General features: G+C 35.1%; 1 protein-coding gene across 3 annotated transcripts in view; it reads right to left on the reverse strand.

Annotated features, from left to right (window-relative positions):
• Positions 1-243: 243 nt before the first annotated feature.
• The window catches only part of LOC125667179 (N-lysine methyltransferase KMT5A-A-like), a 21,690-nt gene continuing 1,436 nt past the window's right edge, over positions 244-20,497 (reverse strand). The window contains exons 2-9 of one of the 3 annotated variants that reach the window (XM_056161158.1): positions 19,092-19,130; positions 14,948-15,047; positions 12,062-12,215; positions 7,493-7,588; positions 5,525-5,575; positions 5,117-5,215; positions 3,376-3,474; positions 244-2,742 (exon numbers count right to left, since the gene is read on the reverse strand). In XM_056161158.1, coding sequence (XP_056017133.1) covers positions 2,627-2,742; positions 3,376-3,474; positions 5,117-5,215; positions 5,525-5,575; positions 7,493-7,588; positions 12,062-12,107 — 507 coding nt within the window. In that variant the 5' untranslated portion in view covers positions 12,108-12,215; positions 14,948-15,047; positions 19,092-19,130 and the 3' untranslated portion in view covers positions 244-2,626. Of the gene's footprint in view, positions 2,743-3,375; positions 3,475-5,116; positions 5,216-5,524; positions 6,491-7,492; positions 7,589-9,906; positions 10,100-12,061; positions 12,216-14,947; positions 15,048-19,091; positions 19,131-20,497 lie in introns of those variants that run through there. The other 2 variants (XM_056161156.1, XM_056161157.1) reach the window with 2 other exon arrangements.

Raw genomic sequence — 20,497 nt, forward strand, 5'->3', positions numbered from 1 at the left:
CATTTGCAGTCCTATTTCACTTCAAAAATATTTCTGTTGAATATTTGACCTTACCTAGTATTTATAATTCATGTACAATAATTCTGAAAACCAATCATAAAATGATGACTTCTGTTGAAAAACAAGACAAACCACAGGAGAAGTTGTTGAGCAAAACTAAATTTAAATCTAGATTTTTCCTTTAACAGAACCTAGTTTCCTCAGGTTAATCTACATAAGTTGACAGAAAACAAATCATACAGCAACATTTTAACATTTATTGAAACAATCTCCCAGTATTTAAGACATTATTGCAATTTAAAAAGTAACTATGATTTCTCAGAGATGTACATAAAGCATTTTAAGAATTCATGACAACATGATTATATTATTTAAAGTGAAATTTAAATGAGTATCCCCACCTGTAGGTAGGTTACAGCATGTTCATGAAAGGTCCAAGAGGACCTGATGCTCTACTGACATATGCAGAAATAATTAAATTCTTAAAATTTACTTAGGCATAGCATTAACTTTGTTCCTTGGGACTTGTCCACATAAGAATTGGGACAAACTACATCAGGGGATCATTGAGGGCAAGTTTCATCAAAATCCAGCTGGTATCTTAGGAGAAAATGCAATAACATACTCTTTTGAATGTGACCTCTTACTGGGCCCCTAAGGATGGATTTTTTTTTAGGACCAACTACAACACTAGGGGATCATTTTTGGTCAGTTTCAACAAAATCCAACCAATAACATAGGAGGATGCCATCATTACTTTTTGGGTGTGGTCCCTGACTGGGCTTGTAGGGGTAGGACACCCATGATAATTCATTAGCACCAACTAAAGCACTAGACGATTATTCTGAGTAAGTTTCATCAAATTCCAACTAATAACCTGGGAGATGTGATTACCCTTACTTGGCCCCTACAGTCAGACACCTATGAAAATTCATAAGGATCAACTAGACCACCAGATGATCAATCTGGGAAAGTTTCTCCAAAATCCAACCAAAAACCTGAGAAAAGATTCAATGACAGACTTATTAAGGGGTTGCCTCTTACTTTGTCAGACTGGGTCAAGAGCCCCATGAAAATTCATAAGGACAAACTACACCACTAGGGGATTATTCTGCGAAAGTTTTATCAAAATCCAGCCAATGACATAGAAGGAGATGCAATAATAATCTTTTTTGGGGATGGCCATTAACTGGGTCAATTCCTATGAAATTCATAAGAACAAATAATCTTCTAGGGGATCAATTTGCATAAGTTTCATCAAAATCGAACCAAATACCTAGGAGTAGGAGATGGGACAACAAACTTGAAGTGCCTAATGGGATCCCTAGAGGTCTGACCCCGATAAAAATTCATTAGGACCAACTACACCATTAGAGGATTATGCTGTATGTTTTATCAACATCCATCCATTGCCTTAGGAGAACTTTTGGGGTGGCCCTTAAATAGGCCCATAGGGAACGGACCCCCATGAAAATTTATAAGGTCTAATTAGACCAATAAGGGAAAATTCTGGGTATGTTTCATCAAAACACAACCAAAAACCTAGGAGAAATTGTGATACCAAACTTTTTAGGGCTTGGCCCCTAAGTGGGAACTGGAGTTCTGACCCCCATAAAAATTTATAAAACCAACTAGACCACTTGGGGATTATTCTGAGTAAGTTTTATCAATATCCAACCAATAATGTATGAAGAGATGCAATAACAATTTTTTAGGGTTCACCCTTACTAAGCCCTTAGGGGTAGGACCACCATGAGAGCTTATTTGAACCAATCACACTAGTCAGGTATCATTCATAGTAAGTTTCCTCAAAATGCAACTTATAACCTAGGAGGAGAGGCAAATAACAAACTTTTTGGGATGTGGCAGTTAACTGGGCCCCTGAGGGTCAGACCCCTATGAAAATTTAAGACCAACTAAACTACTAGGGAATCATTCTAGGTAGGTTTGATCAAAATCCATTCATTACCTCAGGAGATGCTATTACAAGTTTTAAGGGTGTGGCCCCTTATTCGACCCCTAGGGGTCAGAACCCAATAAAATTGGATTTGTACCATCTAGACCACTACCAGCTCATTTTATGAGTTTTATCAAAATCTGTTCCATGCAAAGAACCTTAAGTTTACAGATGGATAGACGACAGGGTATCACATAAGCTCAGTAGAGCTATAAACTGTAAAATATAAGTATTCATTCAGGCAGTGACCTTGACCTTTTGACCTCAAAGACATAGACCATGTCTCAATTCAAGCTTTAACCCTTATGCTCAAAGAATAAAGAGGAAAGTGACATTCAGAAATCTTGGAAACTAGGGGATCATTCTTGTTCAGTTTCATCAAATTCCAATCAATGACCTAGGAGGAAATGTGATGACTTTTTAAGTCATGGCTCCTTAGGGGTTGAACTCCATAAAATTCATTAGAACCAACTAAATCACTAGGAAATCATTCCGGTAAAGTCTCATGCAAATCTTCTCGTTAACTTAGAAGGAAATGTGATGACAAGAAATGACAAAAGATGGACAGACAATAGGGTAATGTATCAGCTTCAACTGTAGATCTAAAATCTGTTCATTGCTTTTACTTTGTTCCTGACATTTTTGTCATGGATGTTGCTGTTTTTGTTCTCACAGTCTGTCATTAAATAGCTTTGTTCTGACTTTGGTGTATTGTTCATGTGCAGTTAAACCTCTGATGCTCTGTAAGTTAGTTGTTGCGAGAAATTGAAGAATGGCCTCTTTGCCTACAAAAGAAACCAAAGATGTCCTATAAACATTTCATTCCAAATTATTTTTAATGAAAACAAGGAATCTGTGAGCCAATGCTCACTAGTGATACCCCCGCTCTAAACGTCCAAGTTCTCAGCAAACAGGAAGTTGTCCAATGGATCTGAAAATGCATCCCTAAATACATCATACCTATGTAAATCTTCATGCAAAATATCAGTAGCCTGTGATGTATAGTTGCTGAGAAATATGTTACGAAAAATGTTGTATCTGACCACTGCATACGAAAAATTCTAAGTTTTCGGCAAACAGGAAGTAGATGTCCGATGGATCTGAAATTGCATCTCACAATACATCTCATCCATATAAAGCTATGTACAAAATTCTAAGATGTTAAGTTGTATAATTTTTGAGATATGGCAAACAGAAAGGTGTTACAGATGGAATGATGGACAGATGGATGGAATGACACACAAGGGTAAAACAGTATACCCCCTATCCTTGTGGGGGTATAATTAGCCCTTAATCACAACCTTGGTAAACTAAGGGAGATCATAATAAAATTCATTACGATCTTATCTCACAACCTTCATGTAATCATTTCCATTCTATATATATTTACATTACATGTATTCATTACAAATGCTTACTTTGCAGTGGTCTCTCATTTGTGGAGCAGATGGCAGTCTGATATACAAAGTCCCTAAAATGATTTCTTACAATAATGCTATCTTCTCTTGACCATTTCACTACAACAAAAAGTATGATTTTATATTAACTGTAAATGCATTATAATTTGAACACCAAAACGAAATAATGTGTCTTCCAAAATATGAAAGTTATGTCTTTTTAAATGTTGCCATCTAGCTTGTCTAACATTACAAATCTGTTTTATGGCTGTTGGTGGTTGTGTTGATTTTACTGGTGTAAACCAGCAAGAAGCAATAACAGTACAACACAGTGAGATGGATGGGGCAAAGCTGTATTTTCTTGAGAAGCTTTACTGAAAATAGTTACTTTGGTTTCATTAATATTCCCGGTCATGGAATTCCATGGTTTTCAGTAGGTGCTTCGGTTCAAGCAAAGATGCTTAGATTCTAGGATATTTGAATTCATGGATGAATGTTTTATATTTAACATATATAGGTAATTATAACATTTCGTTGAACATTTGAATTCATGTATGAAGTCAACAACAAAATCCACGAAAATTGATGATCGACAAAAAATGATGAAACTACAGTAAGTCTTTCTGAGAAGACAATTTGTTTGTTTCCCTACTGCTCATCTCCTCAAGAATTCCTTGTACTGACCCATAATACAATTATCATTCACTTTAACAATGATTATTAAAATCTAACAATTCAAGGACAGTAACTTTGAAAAGACAAATACCATCAACTTTAAAACAATTTTGACCTTCATCTTTGCTCAATATACTTTTGCACTAAATGTAAATCCAACATATCACATTCTGATATTTCATCTGAAGTTAAAAGTGGTGGAATTAAAATTTTCAAGGGCAGTATTTCTAGCATAATATGTCATCAAAGTCAAACTTGTCCTCTGTATTTGCTTTGTTTTTATGAGATTATTGATTGTTTATCTCCACACTCAACAATTTTTCAGCTACATATATATAATGGTATCCATGTTTTTATTGGTATTCTCACATAATGTCATCCATGTTAAATATATCCATGTTCTAATTTAAATGAAGGTGTGATGCCTTGTTTACACATTTAATAAAGTGCACCGCCACGGCACATGATACGCCCGTCACATATTGTTAACAGTATAGATTGTACCCATTAAAACATTCTTTTTTTATATCACCTTAATTAAATGTCACAGTGACCTTAAAGTAGGATGCGACACACCTTCTACCTAAGATGCATTAGTTGACCAATTTTGGTGATTCTAGGTCTAGGTCTAATAGTTTTCAAGTTATGAGCCGGACAAGTTTTTGCCATATATGGCCATATCTTCTTAATGAAAAGTCACAGTGACCTGGTTTTAATGTGCGACACACCTTCTACCCAAGATGTATCTACAGACAAAGTTTGATGATTCTAGGCCTTGTAGTATTTAAGTTACGGGTCGGACACGAAAAAGCTAACAGATGGACGGACATGAACGCCATACCAAATACGTCCTGTCTTAAGACGGGCGTATAAAAATGTTAACTGCAGTTGTACTCAAGCCAGAGACCTTGCCCTTTGAGAAGCAGTAACAAAAGTAATACAGTTCTGGATGAATGGACAGTTAAAAGATGACAGAACATGGAATGACACCTCAATGGCTTCGGTTTATAAGCAAAAGTTGATTAAATTGCATAATCCAATTGTTTAAGAACAGTAGAGCAAATATAATATGAAACTTAATTCTTGCCTGAGCATTTTCTAGATGTCCTAGGAACATTCTTTTGAACTGATTCCACCTGTTCATCATCACCGTTAGTATCTTCTTCATTAACATAACAAGTTTCCTCTAAAATTGAATGGAATTCATCAGTAGTCTACTTATTCATTAGGAAATTAAGAAGTCAGTAAATTGTAAAAGGCAATATTTCCCGAAATGTAACTTAGAATGTTATGTAGATCAATACCCAAAATGAGGTAAAAAGAAAAGATCAAGAGAGAAAAACAGATGACTCAAATATCTGAGAATACAGTTTTTACAATCCTTGTGTTCAAGTTTCAAAGTTTCATCACATTAAAACAGCTAGAGCTTATTAAACATCTTCATGTTAAAGCACTGATTAAATTATTCGAAAGAACAATGAAAGCATAACTATACCTGGAAGCATTGCAGAACATTGAATACCATTTAGGGACTCCTGAACAGAACCTGAAATATATTTAAATATGCATTACAGACTACAGGTATAGACGTTAAGGTTAGGGTTGGTTTCAAGAAATACTAAAATTGGCCAAAATGGCATGGTTGATTTAATACATTATTCACTGACATAAAATGAAATATTTTAGGCCATGCCTTTAGATATCATGCTGGGAAAATTACAAAGATATGAACATGTAGCACACTTCTAAAGTGCCACATGCAGATTTTCTTCGTGTCCATTACAACTGTACATGGTCTGAAGAATATCAAATAAAAGCTGTGAGAGGAGTTAATAACATACTGAGAAAAATACAAAGTTCAACTACATGTAAACTTTTCCAAAAAATGTCTGAACACTTCCTAAAAATCATATACATATCTTCAATGTGTTCATTACAACTGTACAAGCAAGGTCTGAACAATGTAAAGTAAATGCTATGAGAGGAGTCAATTTTACAAAGTAGGTACTGTCTATTTCAAAACAAGTTGTGAAAGTGACAAAGTTCAACTAAATGTAAATTTTGGAAAAATGTCAGAGCGCTTCCAAAAAGTCAAAAATACATCTTTAATGTCTCCATACAATTGTACAAAGTTTGAAGGATGTCAAGTTAGAGGTGTGAGATGATTTGATTACACAAAGTACATTGCATGCACAAGTGGTCCGCTCAGCCAGCTGATCACCTGGCATTCACCATACTTCAAAGCTGAATGCAGGTTCTGCAACCCGGCCAAACATTCAACATCATAAGGAGATTAAATTAGTTGTAAAATACACTCAAAATCTATTTGATCATCCTTTTTGTATCATGCTACAAAAGCAAAACTTCTTCCTAGCAAAAATTTGAGCAAAGCATGAATGAATTTATGCTAAATCCTAAAATTGCTCCTGCAAAAGCTGTGCGTCCTCCAATTACCACTTTACTGTGAAAGAAATGAAGTGGAATTGTTAGGAAGTATCACTAAGTCTCAAATACAACCTTCAGATTTAAAAGCCAGTGCCCTACCAAAAAAAAAAGTTTGAACTCACTAGCTAGTATTAATAGGTGCCCCGATAGACTTAAACCTAAGTACCACAACGGCCAAATCTACTAAAATTAATTCAATTTGCAACATCTGCACTAGTTGTTGATGCATTTATGGTTACCTCACATATTCTTAAATTCTTTACTGTTAATTTTTTTTGCTTCTCATGCAAAAAAATGTTAAAATCCAAGTTTGGAAGTGCAAGGATGATCATGTTGCTTTTTGTGCCCTCAAGTGAAGATAGCATAGTCATGTGGGATGCTTTATTTTATGGAAAAATGCCATATTCACATCTGCAAGAGACATCTTTTACTGTCTTAACTACATTGATGACACCTTTTTTCATTCCCTGATTTTGTTTGTTTGTTTTTTTTGCCACACTCAACAATTTTCCATCATACAATGGTGTCCAGTTTTTATTGGTGGAGGATAGAACCAGTAACAATATACTTGAATCTCATGGTCGCTTATATGCCCCGTGCATAATATCAAATCATTCTCTCCAGTGCTTTATGACAAAATGATTTTTTAAGAATGGTACCTTTTTAACCATTTGGGCCCATAAGCACAGAACCCTGTGACTAGGGGCACCATTTGAACACACTTGAATCTCCATCGCGCAATGATACGTTTTGCCAAGTTTGGTTGAAATTGGCCTGGAGAAGAAATTGAAAATGTGGAAAGTTTACAGACTGACGGATGACAGACAAACTAATCAAAAAACCTCACATGAGCTTTCAGCTATAGTGAGTTAAAAATGAAATGGAGCCATATCATTTGGGTGGATTAACATACATGTATCATGAATCAAACCGAAACTTCTGTATCACAATTTATAACACCATGGTATATTGTTGTACTCCTTTTGCTGGGGGAGACATAATTGATTAACAGCTTTACCTGACTTGTTCCTTTGGTTGCTGCAGCTACTGCTTCCCTCATAGTCACCCTGTCCATTTTCATCATTTTCTGTGTTTCCATTACATGTATGTTCCACTGAAAAAGAGTATAAAATGATACAATGCCAACTCATGGTAAGGAATGAACGGTCATGAGTAAAATAAAAATAGGTTCTCCAAACTTGCAGATTAACCCTCAGCATTTTGACATATTGACACAAAAAGGCTAATCTACCATATCTGATTAACATCCTACCAAGTTTCAATAATCTTCTAAATTTAAGACTTTTTTTTATATTTTCAGTACATGTAACAGTGACCTCCCCAAAGGTCAAATTCACATTTTGACCCCAACATCTACCTTATCTGAGTAAACATCCTGAGAAAGTTCAATGATCCATCTTCTATAGTTTAGGAGATAGCTAATTTGCTATTTTTAGTAAACAAATTTGTTATTTTTAAGGTCAAATTTACATTTTAACCCCAAAAAACAAATATAAACTATATCAGTAAAGATCCTACCAAGTTTCAATGATCCATCTCCTATACTTAAGATTTTTCTATTTTAATTTACATTGACCTCCCCAAAGGTCAAATTGATACTTTGACCTCAAAAGGCATATCTACTCTATCTGAGTAAACATCCTACCAAAGTTCAATGATCCATCTTTTATAGTTTAGGAAATATTTTCCTAAAACAATTTTGCTATTTTAAGTTATAGTAACCTCCCCAAATGTCAACCTGACATTTGACCCTGAAATGCACATCTACCCTATGTAAGTGAACATCCTAGTAAGATTCAGTGGTCTTACTCCAAAATCAAAGGATGTATGGCCTGGAAACAATAGTCTAATGCACACACACACAAACACTAATACACTCCCATCTGACTTTGTGTTGACAATACCCTTAGGCCAAAATTGGCAGAGGGGTAAAAAATTAAGAAATCTAACTGCAAAGATAGTATTAGATATGTCCAAGTGACACCATTGCCCCACTTCAGCAGAAAAATTGGAAATTTACAATTTGTAACTACCTATAATACAGTTATATATAAACAAGAGGCCAATGGCCCACAATGCTCACCTAAACATAAAAGTTGCTAGAAAGCTTTATGCAATACACCAAGTCATTCTGCTCAGTACTTCCACTAAAGACAATTTATATCTTTTCCAGTATAAGACTTTGTTAAACTTTCATCCACTTGCAGGCCCTTAACATGCTTAAGTCAATGGATTGATTTCCCTTGAATAATTTGACTCCTCTTGTTGCTGGGAAGTTCATGCAAAATATCTAATCATTCTGCTTAGTACATGTACTTTCACAGAAGAACATTTTTATATCTTTTACTGTATAGGGGCCTCCATGTCAAAGTGGTTATGGGATCACATTTTTAATCATGAGGCCTCTCATGTCCAGTCTTATTAGTACTTTCGCAGAATATTTTTTTTTTTATATCTTTACCTATATAAGCATATGTTTAACTTTGAACCTACCCCCATGGGTAAAATTTGAAACCACCACCCCATCCCCTTATGGGCAGTCGACAAGTTGACAAACCAATATCACTTTAACAATTTTTGTTGCTAGGAAGCTTCATGCAAAATATCAAGTGGTTCTGCCTTGTACTTTCACAATTTTTTAAATCTTATTTCCTATATAAGCCTACGTCAAACTTTGAACCCCCTATATCGGCCCCAAAGTTTGCAGATCGTTTTCTCTTGAATGAACTTGAATCTCATGGTCCTTTAGATGCCCCATGCATAAAATCTTATCATTCTTTCCAGTGCCTTCTGAAAAGAAGATTTTTTCAGAAATGGTACATTTTCACCCTTTTTGGCCCTTAAGTACAGAACCCTAGGTGCCAAGGGCACCATTTGAACAAATTTGAATCCCCACCGCGCAATAATGCTTCCTGCCATGTTTGGTTGAAATTTGCCTAGCAATTTCAGAGAAGAAGTCTAACACTTAAAAAATTTACGAAGGACAGACAACGGAAAAATTGTGATCAGAAAAGCTCACATAAAACTGCTGTTCCACGTGAGATAAAATGGTCCATAATACTGAATTTTCTATGAAATGACATGAATGTAAAACAAAGCAATCAATTCATGGCTTAGGTGAAGTCAAGTAATGAGTAATAATATATATCATTTCCTTCCATGGGATGAGAAAAGCCATAAACTTCAAGTATAGGTTGAGAGGTGAAAAACTCAAAATACAATGTAAACTGAAACTATTCATCTTCATGGTTATCAAATTTCAAATTTGTATTAATGCCTCAATTCAAGGGTAAATCATTATATAACTTTATATCTAAAGAAATTTAATCCAGTTCATTGAACATTTGATATCATGGATCAAGTCAATCACAGTAGATTGAGAAATTATTATGCTTTCTTCAATATCTGTACCTTATTTCTCCACCAGAGATTCTGAGTATCTCCATAGTTATACAGTATTTCTTCTTTCTTTTGAATATCTCTGACAGCAAACAAGCATAGACAAGGCCTCTCAAAAGTCAAAAGTTTCATGACAGCATTAGCCATCTTGTTCCCATCATTGACATACTGGCATATATGATCTTGAGTTGATGAAGCATCAATACTGAAAATGACAAATAGATGTATCTCAAAGTGGTAGCAAGTCAGCAGAAATGGCAAAGTTATGAGATTAACCTATATTTTTACTAAAATTGAAAGTGGTAAGGGTTGTAACTCTTTAAAAAAATTAAAAACAATGGACCATAATGCCCCTCCTCCATGTGCATCTTCATATCATGCCTTTACTTTTTACAAAGTTTCAAAACATTTTCCCTCAACCCACTGAAGAGGAGTTGCGATGAAAAAATTAATCTACTATTCTGGAGATATTCTAAGTGTCAAGGGCTGTAAACTCTGTAAAAAAAAACCAATGGAAATATAGGTGGTGGTGACTTACTTTTGGTATAGAAAGAAAAAAGGCACACAAAATTTTGCCTTAAAAGGGCACACGTTATGCAATTTTCGGATTTTTAGGGCACTTTGTTATCATAATTATTTGATTTTAAAGGCAACAATATTTAGTAATATATATAACTTTGCAATACATCCTACATGTATATACTTTCTCTTTTTGAGAAAGTGTTATATGCATCTTCATGTACTTGCCTTCCAAAAATAAAATTACACAGATTCAGAAAAAACTAGTATATAGGGGGGAGGGGGGCATTATTTCATAACTTCAGGTCATGTAAAATTCCCTCAATTTAAATTTCATAGAATGAACTTAACTCGTTGTATCTTTCTTTTTTCGTTAGAGACGACCAGTGGTCTAATGTAGTTTTAAGATTACTTTTACCAAAAAGAAATAAATGGCGCTCTGTTGTCGATAGGTTTGAATGAGAAAAAGGGCATGGCGCCGGAAAAAAAGGGCATGGCATCAGGAAAAGGGCATGACACCGCGCCATGCTAAATTGCTTTAGATTGAACACTATGGTATATTACACAATATACCTACTCATGTACCAAATATGAATATCCTGATTGAACTAGTTGAGGAGATATTTCCCCAAAACCCAATTTCTTTAATTGGTTAAGGTCAAAATACAAAAGGCAGTGACCTAATTTTGGTATGTGACAGAGTATTACATGTAACAAAGTATGTACACAGTATGAACATCCTGCACAAAATAGTTGAGGAAAAATAAACCAACAAGAGCAACGCCAATGTGGCATAATACGCCCGTAGATTTTGCTCAAGGAAAACATATTTTAGTGGGATTCATATTTTAGTGAAGTTAGCACTGTCCTCTGTGAGTTAATTCATTATTATGCTTGTAGAAATGGATATCAAGATATAAAGAAGGATAGCCTTAGAACCTTGACCTCTGACTTTGAAAAACAATAGGCACCTTCCTCTCATCATGATGATCAAATATACCAAGTTATAATATCCTGGAGCTTACGGTTCGGTTTGTATCCTGCCCACAAGGTTTTCCTAAAAAGTGATACTACGACCTTGACCTTGAAAAACAATAGGCATCTTCCTCTCATCATGGTGATCAAATATACCAAGTTATAATATCCTGGAGCTTACGGTTCGGTTTGTATCCTGCCCACAAGGTTTTCCTAAAAAGTGATACTACGACCTTGACCTTTGACCATGAAAAACCATAGGCATCTTCCTCTCATCACGGTGATCAAATGTACCAAGTTGTAAAGTCCTAGGGCTTATGGTTCAGTCTGTATCCTGCCCACAAGGTCCGGACAGACAGACGGACGACGCCATACCATAATACGTCTCGTCTTCGACGGGCGTATAAAAAACTATCAGGCAGACACGCAATAAGCAAGTAGGCACACACGCTGACAGACAGTCAGGCACAAAGCAAATACATGTACAGGTATCATATTACCCCGACTTTGTCAAGTCCGGTACAAAAAACTATTTCAATTATGCATTAACCAAATAAAGATCAATAATGTTCTTACATGTACATGTCGTTTAATTCAGAAAACAACAATGAGCTTTGCAAACTGAAAACAAAACACTTTCTGATGTCTACCATCATTCATGTATAAAACTTACCACATACTTTTTCCTTTGTTCTTGTAAAAAAAAAAATTATTTTCATCACATTTTCTCTGCCTTTCAAATGCCTCTTCTTCAGTAATTATTTCTCCAACATATTCTAGAAGAAAATCCCCTGCTCTGAAGTCTTTTTCGGCAAATACACCAAATCCTGCATAATGCAAGAACAAGTGCATTCATACAAATAGAGCACAAGCAACTCATCATTAGTTCACCTAAAGTAAACAGTACACTGTATGTATAGCAATAACATTTCTTTCTCATTTGCACTTAATTTCAGTGATTCAATATTTGGTGATACAAGTACTTATTAGGATCACATACATGTACAATACCATGCAATTACAAGCTTATGTGTGTCTGAGTTGATGGGTCAAACACACAATAGTGCCAAAAAATATCAATATGATTTTTCAAAATCTACTACATGTAGGTGAGCATTTATAATAGCACAAGCAAGCATAAATTCTTATTTCAAACCTTCTAAAAACCTCCTAAAAATATCTCTATTTAAAGTATATTCAAGAAAAGGTACCAATATGGCAATCAAAATGGAAAGACCAGGGACAAAATTGAAAATAAATACGATCGACACATAAAAACACACAAAAAACAAGGAAACGCATGAACCCTAGAATCATCCTGGGTGAGGCCAGGTGTTCCAGAAGAGTGAGCACTTCATGAGTGAGTGCTCCACATGTGTCACACGTCATGCATTTCTCAAAGTCAAATCAGGTAAGAGACCAGAAAAATTAGTTATGTAGCGCAGAGTATATCACGAGACAATTTTGAAACACTGATGCTGTATCTGTTAACGAGTTTGTGGTGTCACCCATAAAACTTTTTCATTGATGATATAAGCTTGGGCATTTGGTATCCCTGTGTCAACAGTTTTTTGGCAAGCAACACAGATCTGTTCAAGAAGTCTTTATACAAAGAGCTTCCTCTAGCATGTCTAGCGTAGCGAATCAACTGGGAAACAAATACACCGTACGCGGGAAAAGATGGAATGTTGCTTGACAAGTGTGGAAAGTTGACAATAGGGAAATTGTAATCATCACGTTTATCATATATCTTCGTGTTTAATTTTCCTTGCCTGTCAAATTAAAAAAAAAGGTCTAAATATGAGGCAGAACAATGCGACTCCATACATGTAGTTGAGTTAATCTCAAGTTCAGGAGGATAAATGATATGCAGATACTTAGAAACAGTATCATTGTTAATCAATCTTCGACGTTAACCAGCGGCCCGATGCCCGAGGCCAGTAAAATCGGGATCAGGCTTCTTAAAATATTAAACCCTGGAGTCCGGTGGGCCTGTAAATGTTTTCTTATATGTTCTGTATATATTACAAATAAAGCGTGAGATTGACTCAGACTAAATGTCATGACTTAGTAGTCAAATTTCGCATAGAAAAATTATCAACCATGCTGCCTTTTCTGAAGTATAGGGAGGGGGCTCGTCCGGGAAATTCAAAACCACCCAAGCGTATTTCACAATCACAACCATCCGATAAAAAAACCAAAAAAAACCCTGTCGTACGAGGAGAAAAAAAACGAAAATTCATGCCCCATTGGACCGAGGGCAGTGTTCGAAATTAACCATAGACCGATAGACCGAGTCTATGTCAAATGGCACTGGTCTATGCCAACTGTAATTGAGATAGACCAAATTGTCTATGCCAATTTTCTAGATTTAAAGCAATAAAGTATCCAAGAGGGCCTTGCATGGTCAGTCGATGTCTGATAAACATTATGAGGAAAGGATATTACAGAAATGGAAAGAAAATACACTTTCTAAGTATATTAGAAGTAAATGAAAATGTTTTAAATTTGTGTTATTATTTTTTCAATGTTATGGTCTATGCCAATTCGATGAGGTCTAAGTCATTTTATCTTGGCATAGACCTGTGGTCTATACCAAGTTTTAAACCAATTTCGAACACTGCGAGGGTGGGCCTTGGCTAACATTTAAGTGATTCTGGAGAAAACAAAATGTTTTGTACGTGGTGTATACAAAACAGAGTTGAACATAAGCTGCTGATCGATGTATCTGCGAGATTAATCAGTCTATGCGAAAGACATCGGACCGTCGGACCTGACCGATGTGCAGTGCCTCAGGTCCGATGCATCATTTTTTACACCGGACCAGAATGTCCGATGTCTCAATGTCCGGTTTTGAGCTTTACTATCTTGATGCGGAGTTTGTTATAAGTAAAAAAAAAATAGCACACATCCAAATACGTAAATGAATTGATTAAAACCGCATGGACTGTCTAAAGTATTATACGGGAGGGATTCCTGGTGTAGTATTACTAGTATAATAAATAAGATTCCCTTGGTTTTGCATTTTCACATGTTTCACTTTTTTACATTAGGTTTTTCGGTCTGACAAAATTTGGTTCAGTCCGGTGTGTTCATTGATTACACAGGACCGAATGTCCTGTGTGGTCCAAAAACTTTCGCATATACTGGATTAATATGTTGAAAAATAATATAATCCTTTTAATGTCAGTTGTTCTCTAACTATGATCATCTTGACCTGTATTTTCCTACAGTAGAACTGTGCATGTGTCTATAGAGTAGAATCAGCAGATAACAAGAGGTCAAATTAGAAAAAAAACATTTTGGGCCTGCAAAATATTGTTCGGGCTTGCACAATTATTATACTGGGAAGCCCGAAGGGCCTGTGCTTTACAAAGTTTTTCGTGAAAACTGGTTAATACATGTAGATAAGACGTCATCTATGTATCTGAACGTTAGATTAGATTTTGAGGCTAAGATCTTGTTTCTTATGCGGAGTTGTTCCTGCATGAATTCAGCCTTGTAGGAATATAGGAACAAATGAGCAAGCAAAGATGATATAAATATGGTTTAAACTCACCTTTATAGTCAGATATATATTTTACTTTGAACCCATCTTTGTCAAGACCAGCCTGACACCACCATTTGGCATCTTCCTCAGGCTTCAGGCGTTTTACTTTCTGTTACAAATAAAAACATAAAATGAAAACATCATATATCAGTCAACACTTGGTCATCTAACCATCTTTTAATATCTCAAGAAAGTCACTCAATAAATTGGGATATAAAAAGGTGTGCACTGTCTCAAAATACAGACCCTGAAACGTGCTACTACACCTTAAAAACGAACCGAACCGTTCTGTGCAAGAAACGAACCGTACCGTGCAAAAAATGAACCGTACCGTTCAAGAAACGTACCGTCCCGTTCAAGAAACGAACCGTATCGTTCAAAAAGCATACCGTACCGTGCAGAAAGCGTGCAGGATAATATTATGCAAACCCCGCCCCCAAAAGCCCGAAAGCGTACCGTACCATGCAGAAAGCGTGCAATTTATGTCACATGACCCACTTTTTCAGCCACAGTATATTATTTTCACAATGGCGCCCGATGGGAAAGGAGGTCGTAGACTATCGCTGGCTATTCGAAGCATTATCCTCAAACATCACGAAGCTGGGTTATCAACTGTGAAAATCACCGAGATGCTTAAAACAAAGTACGATTTCAAAACTACGCGGCAAAGTGTTAGAAGATTTCTAATTCGCTATGAGACGAATGGTTGTCTACTGTTGTATTCAATATGTACTTTCCTACGTACAGTGTCTGAATCATATGAGAAATTTCTAGACCGATTAGAAAAATTGTCACATTCTACACTGTAATATTTTCATTACTTTATTAGCAATAATTTTGACATATCTTTTTCTCTTCTACATTGATAACGACCCATATAGATAGATGTAGATTGGCGGATTTATTAAATACACTAATAAACAATTTTTAATTACATCGACAGAGAAATAAATAGATACATACATGTGTAAAAGAATGTAAACAAGTTAAATTGATGCAAAGCATCAAATCGGACGCAAAAAATTATTCATTTCAGCATTTTCAAGTATTTCAACAATATATAGAAAAGGTATATGAAACATTTTTATTGCAAACTATACACTTGCCTTACTTTTCTGTTAATTTTTTTAAATTCAATTTTCAGTAATCAAAAATAAAGTCAGGGAAATGAAAATCGGACTTCGCGTGATAAAGGATAGGAATATATATGTATTATCATCATTTTATTTGATTCAAAGACAAATGCAACAGATATCTAACATTATTAATTATGAATGACTGAATGCTGACAAAAAAGGACGTACAAACTTCACGTGCAGATATCCTGGATCTTTCATAATGCCGAAGATAAATCACAATAAATGTGAAGTGCAGAAAATAATCATTGTGTCATTTGCGACTTTAGTGTATTCAAAACAAAATTCACTTCTTCTTAAAAACTTTTCCAATTTAGGCACTGTAATTTATATCCGGAAACTTAATACGCTTTGTTTTTACACTTACGCACGCCCATATCGGGGAGCAGTTCATGTAACAACTTTTTATGAAATCGTAAATTAATAAATGTCTGATGAGAAATGAAAAACAAATTGAAACGTAATAACAACCATTAAGACTTAGACTTAAGCAAATTCTAAAAACTTGTATTCATAACTTTTATGTACGTTATCAATATGGAATTATTCCATCGAAGCAATCAAAAATAACATCTCATTTCCCCATGTGCACATTCTAACACAACCACAAATCCTGCAGCCGATAATCAAAGAGCCGAATAAGACCGATCGAGTGAAAACAAACTATTGAAACGTACAATTTATACGAAGTCAAAGCGTTCAGGCCACGCCCACCTCATTAATAAAACGTGCAAACCGTTCACAAAGCGTGCAGCTATTTTTAGCAAACTGTACCATGCAAGAAGCGAACCGTACCGTTCAAGAAGCGTACCGTACCGTGCAAGAAACGAACCGTACCGTTCAAGAAATGAACCGTACCGTTCAGAAAACGAACCGTACCGTTCATAAAGCGTACCGAACCGTACCGTGCAACTGGTGTAGTAGCACGTTTCAGGGTCTGTAGATTATAGTGCAAGTCATGACACATCGTGTTGACATAAGTTTTAAATATCCTAAATAAGTTGGAGATATAGAACACACAAGAAATTAACAAAAAATGATCTAGTGACCTTAAAGATATGACCTAGAGGGTAGGTCATGACATGAATTGTATCATTTCATTCATATGGGTGCAGAGTCAGAGTGCATAGGAAAGTTGACAAAAAAGTGTCACAAGGACTGACAAATACAATTTTATTGCACTTGCCCAAGGGCAAGTAGCTATGTCAAAAATCACTTGCCCAACCTGCTGACCAGTCACAATACCCCCCCCCCCCCCCCCCCCCCCCCCGAGATAAATGTTGAATATTGAAAGGAGATGTACATGTATACAGTTTCAAAGAAGGGCCTTGCTAAAGAGATCTATATATAGTAATACATATTTAATTATCCATACTGTGAAAAACATGTTGCGAATTGTGTGTGTGTGTGTGGGGGGGGGGGGGGGGGGGGGGGGGGGGGGCTCTGCATTTGTGTTAGCCTCCTTTCTTTGTTTACATTACGACATATTCCACCAAATTAGCATAAAATGTCCGTCAATTTTTTCCCCTCCGTATTTAAAAATAAATATGCTCAAAAAGTAAAGAATGTTTTTAATTACAAACTTGAATGGACTAGAGTTAATTATAAAATCAAAAATATTTTGCCACACATAAATTGTTAAAATTATTTTGGAATGTGAATGTTCAAAATATGAGAAAAATTGACAGAATTAACTCCCGTGAGAAGTGGTACCCAACTTCTCGGGTACTTTATTTCAACTTAAATAAGAAAACAAGGGGCGAAAAAGATGTAAAAAAATGTATGTACTTTTACTTAATTTTTATTAAAAAAATAGCAAACTATTTATGAAAACAAATTATACAAAAGTAAATTCAAAGTAAGCAGTTTTTGTAACTTTCGTTCTGTCAAACATATTGACGTTAGCACTAATGTACATATGTACATAGAGATGTACTGCAAAACAATTTGCTTTGATTATTTTTCTGGAATTAAGCATTAAAAGTCATAATCAAATTGTGGAACAGATTTTATTTTCTTTAAACAAAATATTTAACTTAAGAAATTACACTGATATTTGATCTAACATCATTCTGTCAAACTCTACCCGACACAATGTGACATTAGCACACTTCTTTACCAAACCATTGTAAGAGTTGTGGTTCTTTATTATTATTACACCTCTCCCTGAAAGGGGCGTTGTAATGGGATTTTCCAATTGAATGGCAGGTTGAGTGAATGAGGTATCCAGATTTACGTAAAACTTCAAGCGATAGACTTTCTGTCAAAATTGCTGATGTTAGCAACATGTGACGTTAGCATAAGAAATCGTTCTATTTATACTAAATTGTACGTCAAACTACCGGTTTATGAATTCAAAGACTATTTTATTGCAATAAAAACTTATCATGGGAAACTACTTATACTCTATCATGATTTACATCACTGCGAAAAAGTTCTGCAAGATTTTGTTCCGTCAAACAATAACATTAGCATAAAAAAAGTTCCGTCAAGAACCGACATTAGCATTGACAGAAAATAAAAGATTCGGAGTCATTATTAAAGCACAACAAACATTGGTCTCGATGTAATGTATATAGATTACATTTAAACCTTTCATTAAGAGAGCCATGTAGTTAAATAATTTCATAACTTATTTAGTAAACAGAAGATTTATTAATTGCTAATTCATTTTCCGTCAAGTGTTCCGTCATAAAAATGTGACGTTAGCAACCGTTTTTAAAAAAATGAAATTAAAAGTGAAAGAATATTTTTATAATTTTATTTTTTACATTTTCTTCATCCTGAGTATTAATATTTTTAGTTACCACAAAAAATAACCACAGTTTGGCACTTTGAAAAAACATTCCAAATGGGAGTCAATACAAGCCTTTTTCATGGAACATGTCTTTAAACATGTACCATATCCCCACCCCCACATAATGACGAGTTGACAGAAAAAGTTACAATATCTCTGGTGTCAAAGAATGAAAGTGATTGAACATTGGAATCATCTTTTAATGCAAGATTGTACCCACCTTTTGCAAAATGCCTTGACTTTCAAGTCCAGCTTTTAACTGAAAAAGTACAGATGAGTCCACTTAAAGGCATACACAATAGTTACAGGGGGAAATAACTCTGTTTTGCTATCACTAAGGCCATGGCGTCACAATATATGGACAATCAAAGCCATAACAGGCATGTAAACAAACGCCAGCACGTAACAATCTAGGTAAACATCATAGTTCATTTTTAATGTCACAGTGATTTAATAAAAGCAGGAAACGTACATCATAATTGCATGTAAATGGCAATGCTGCTGTCCGCCAAATAACGCGCCATTCATTGGCATGGGCAAAAATAAGATGAAAAAAGTGTTAAATAATGCCAAATATCTAAAAAAAAAAAAAAAAAAAACAACAAGCGCATTGACCCCATGTTTTGAAAAGAGCATAAATATACATGTATTATCATTTACAGCATATGAAATTATGAACAAATTGTCATCATGAGGAAAAATTTTAATTTGCCATTATCATGATTATGTATTGTATAAAAGGGTATAAATAATGATAAAAACTGCAATTTTACCCCATAAAAATTGGAAATTCAGTTCACAATGATTTTTTTACAAGAAAATAAATTTAATGAATGCTCTCAACAATGAACCTCAAACAAGGCAGTTCTGACTTTTACTTTGCAAGAAATTTAAGTTTTTATTTAACATTAACATGATTAAACTGTTTTTCATGTATTTTCAAAAACACCCCCTTATGGCGGCCCCATAGCTCTGTAAATCGCGCATTATGAGGTAATTTTCTTTGCATATATCTAATGTTCATATCTTCAATGATACGTGGTGTAATTTTAAAGAAAATCTCATTGTAGGAAAAAACTGTTGTGTATGCCCTTAATCTGATATCAGTTGCTTAAGGTTATAACCATAACTACATACGATATACAACTGACATACATAATTATAATATTCTATAAATAGGGATTTTCGCCGTGATGTAAGAAATCAGTCACGTGACTTACTGGTTGGCAAAACATTTGAAAGTTTAATGGCCGAATGCTGAGTAAACACGAGCAAAACGATGGTTGTGTCATGTTGTGTAATAGGCTGTGCTAATAAATTTGATAAGAGTAGTCCGAAAAGCTTTTACCGCATACCCAAGAAGCAAGAATCAAGAAGAGAGCTCTGGATATCTGCAATTAAGCGTCAACACATCAGTGGTAAATCATGGGAACCAGCGGACATCTTCTGTACTAGTACATTAGTCATGAATTCCATTAGGAATTATTTACAAGAACAACTATCGTAATTATGCATTTATATTGTCCCATACTTGTAAGCATCTAATGATTTGTAGGCCTTCATAGACTCCTTTGTAAACAAAGATGGTGTGTCGATCAGGTACAGGTAAATATCACCGAATGTCAG

Source organism: Ostrea edulis, chromosome 4 (assembly GCF_947568905.1).
Source record: "Ostrea edulis chromosome 4, xbOstEdul1.1, whole genome shotgun sequence".
NCBI classification, from domain to species: domain Eukaryota; kingdom Metazoa; phylum Mollusca; class Bivalvia; order Ostreida; family Ostreidae; genus Ostrea; species Ostrea edulis.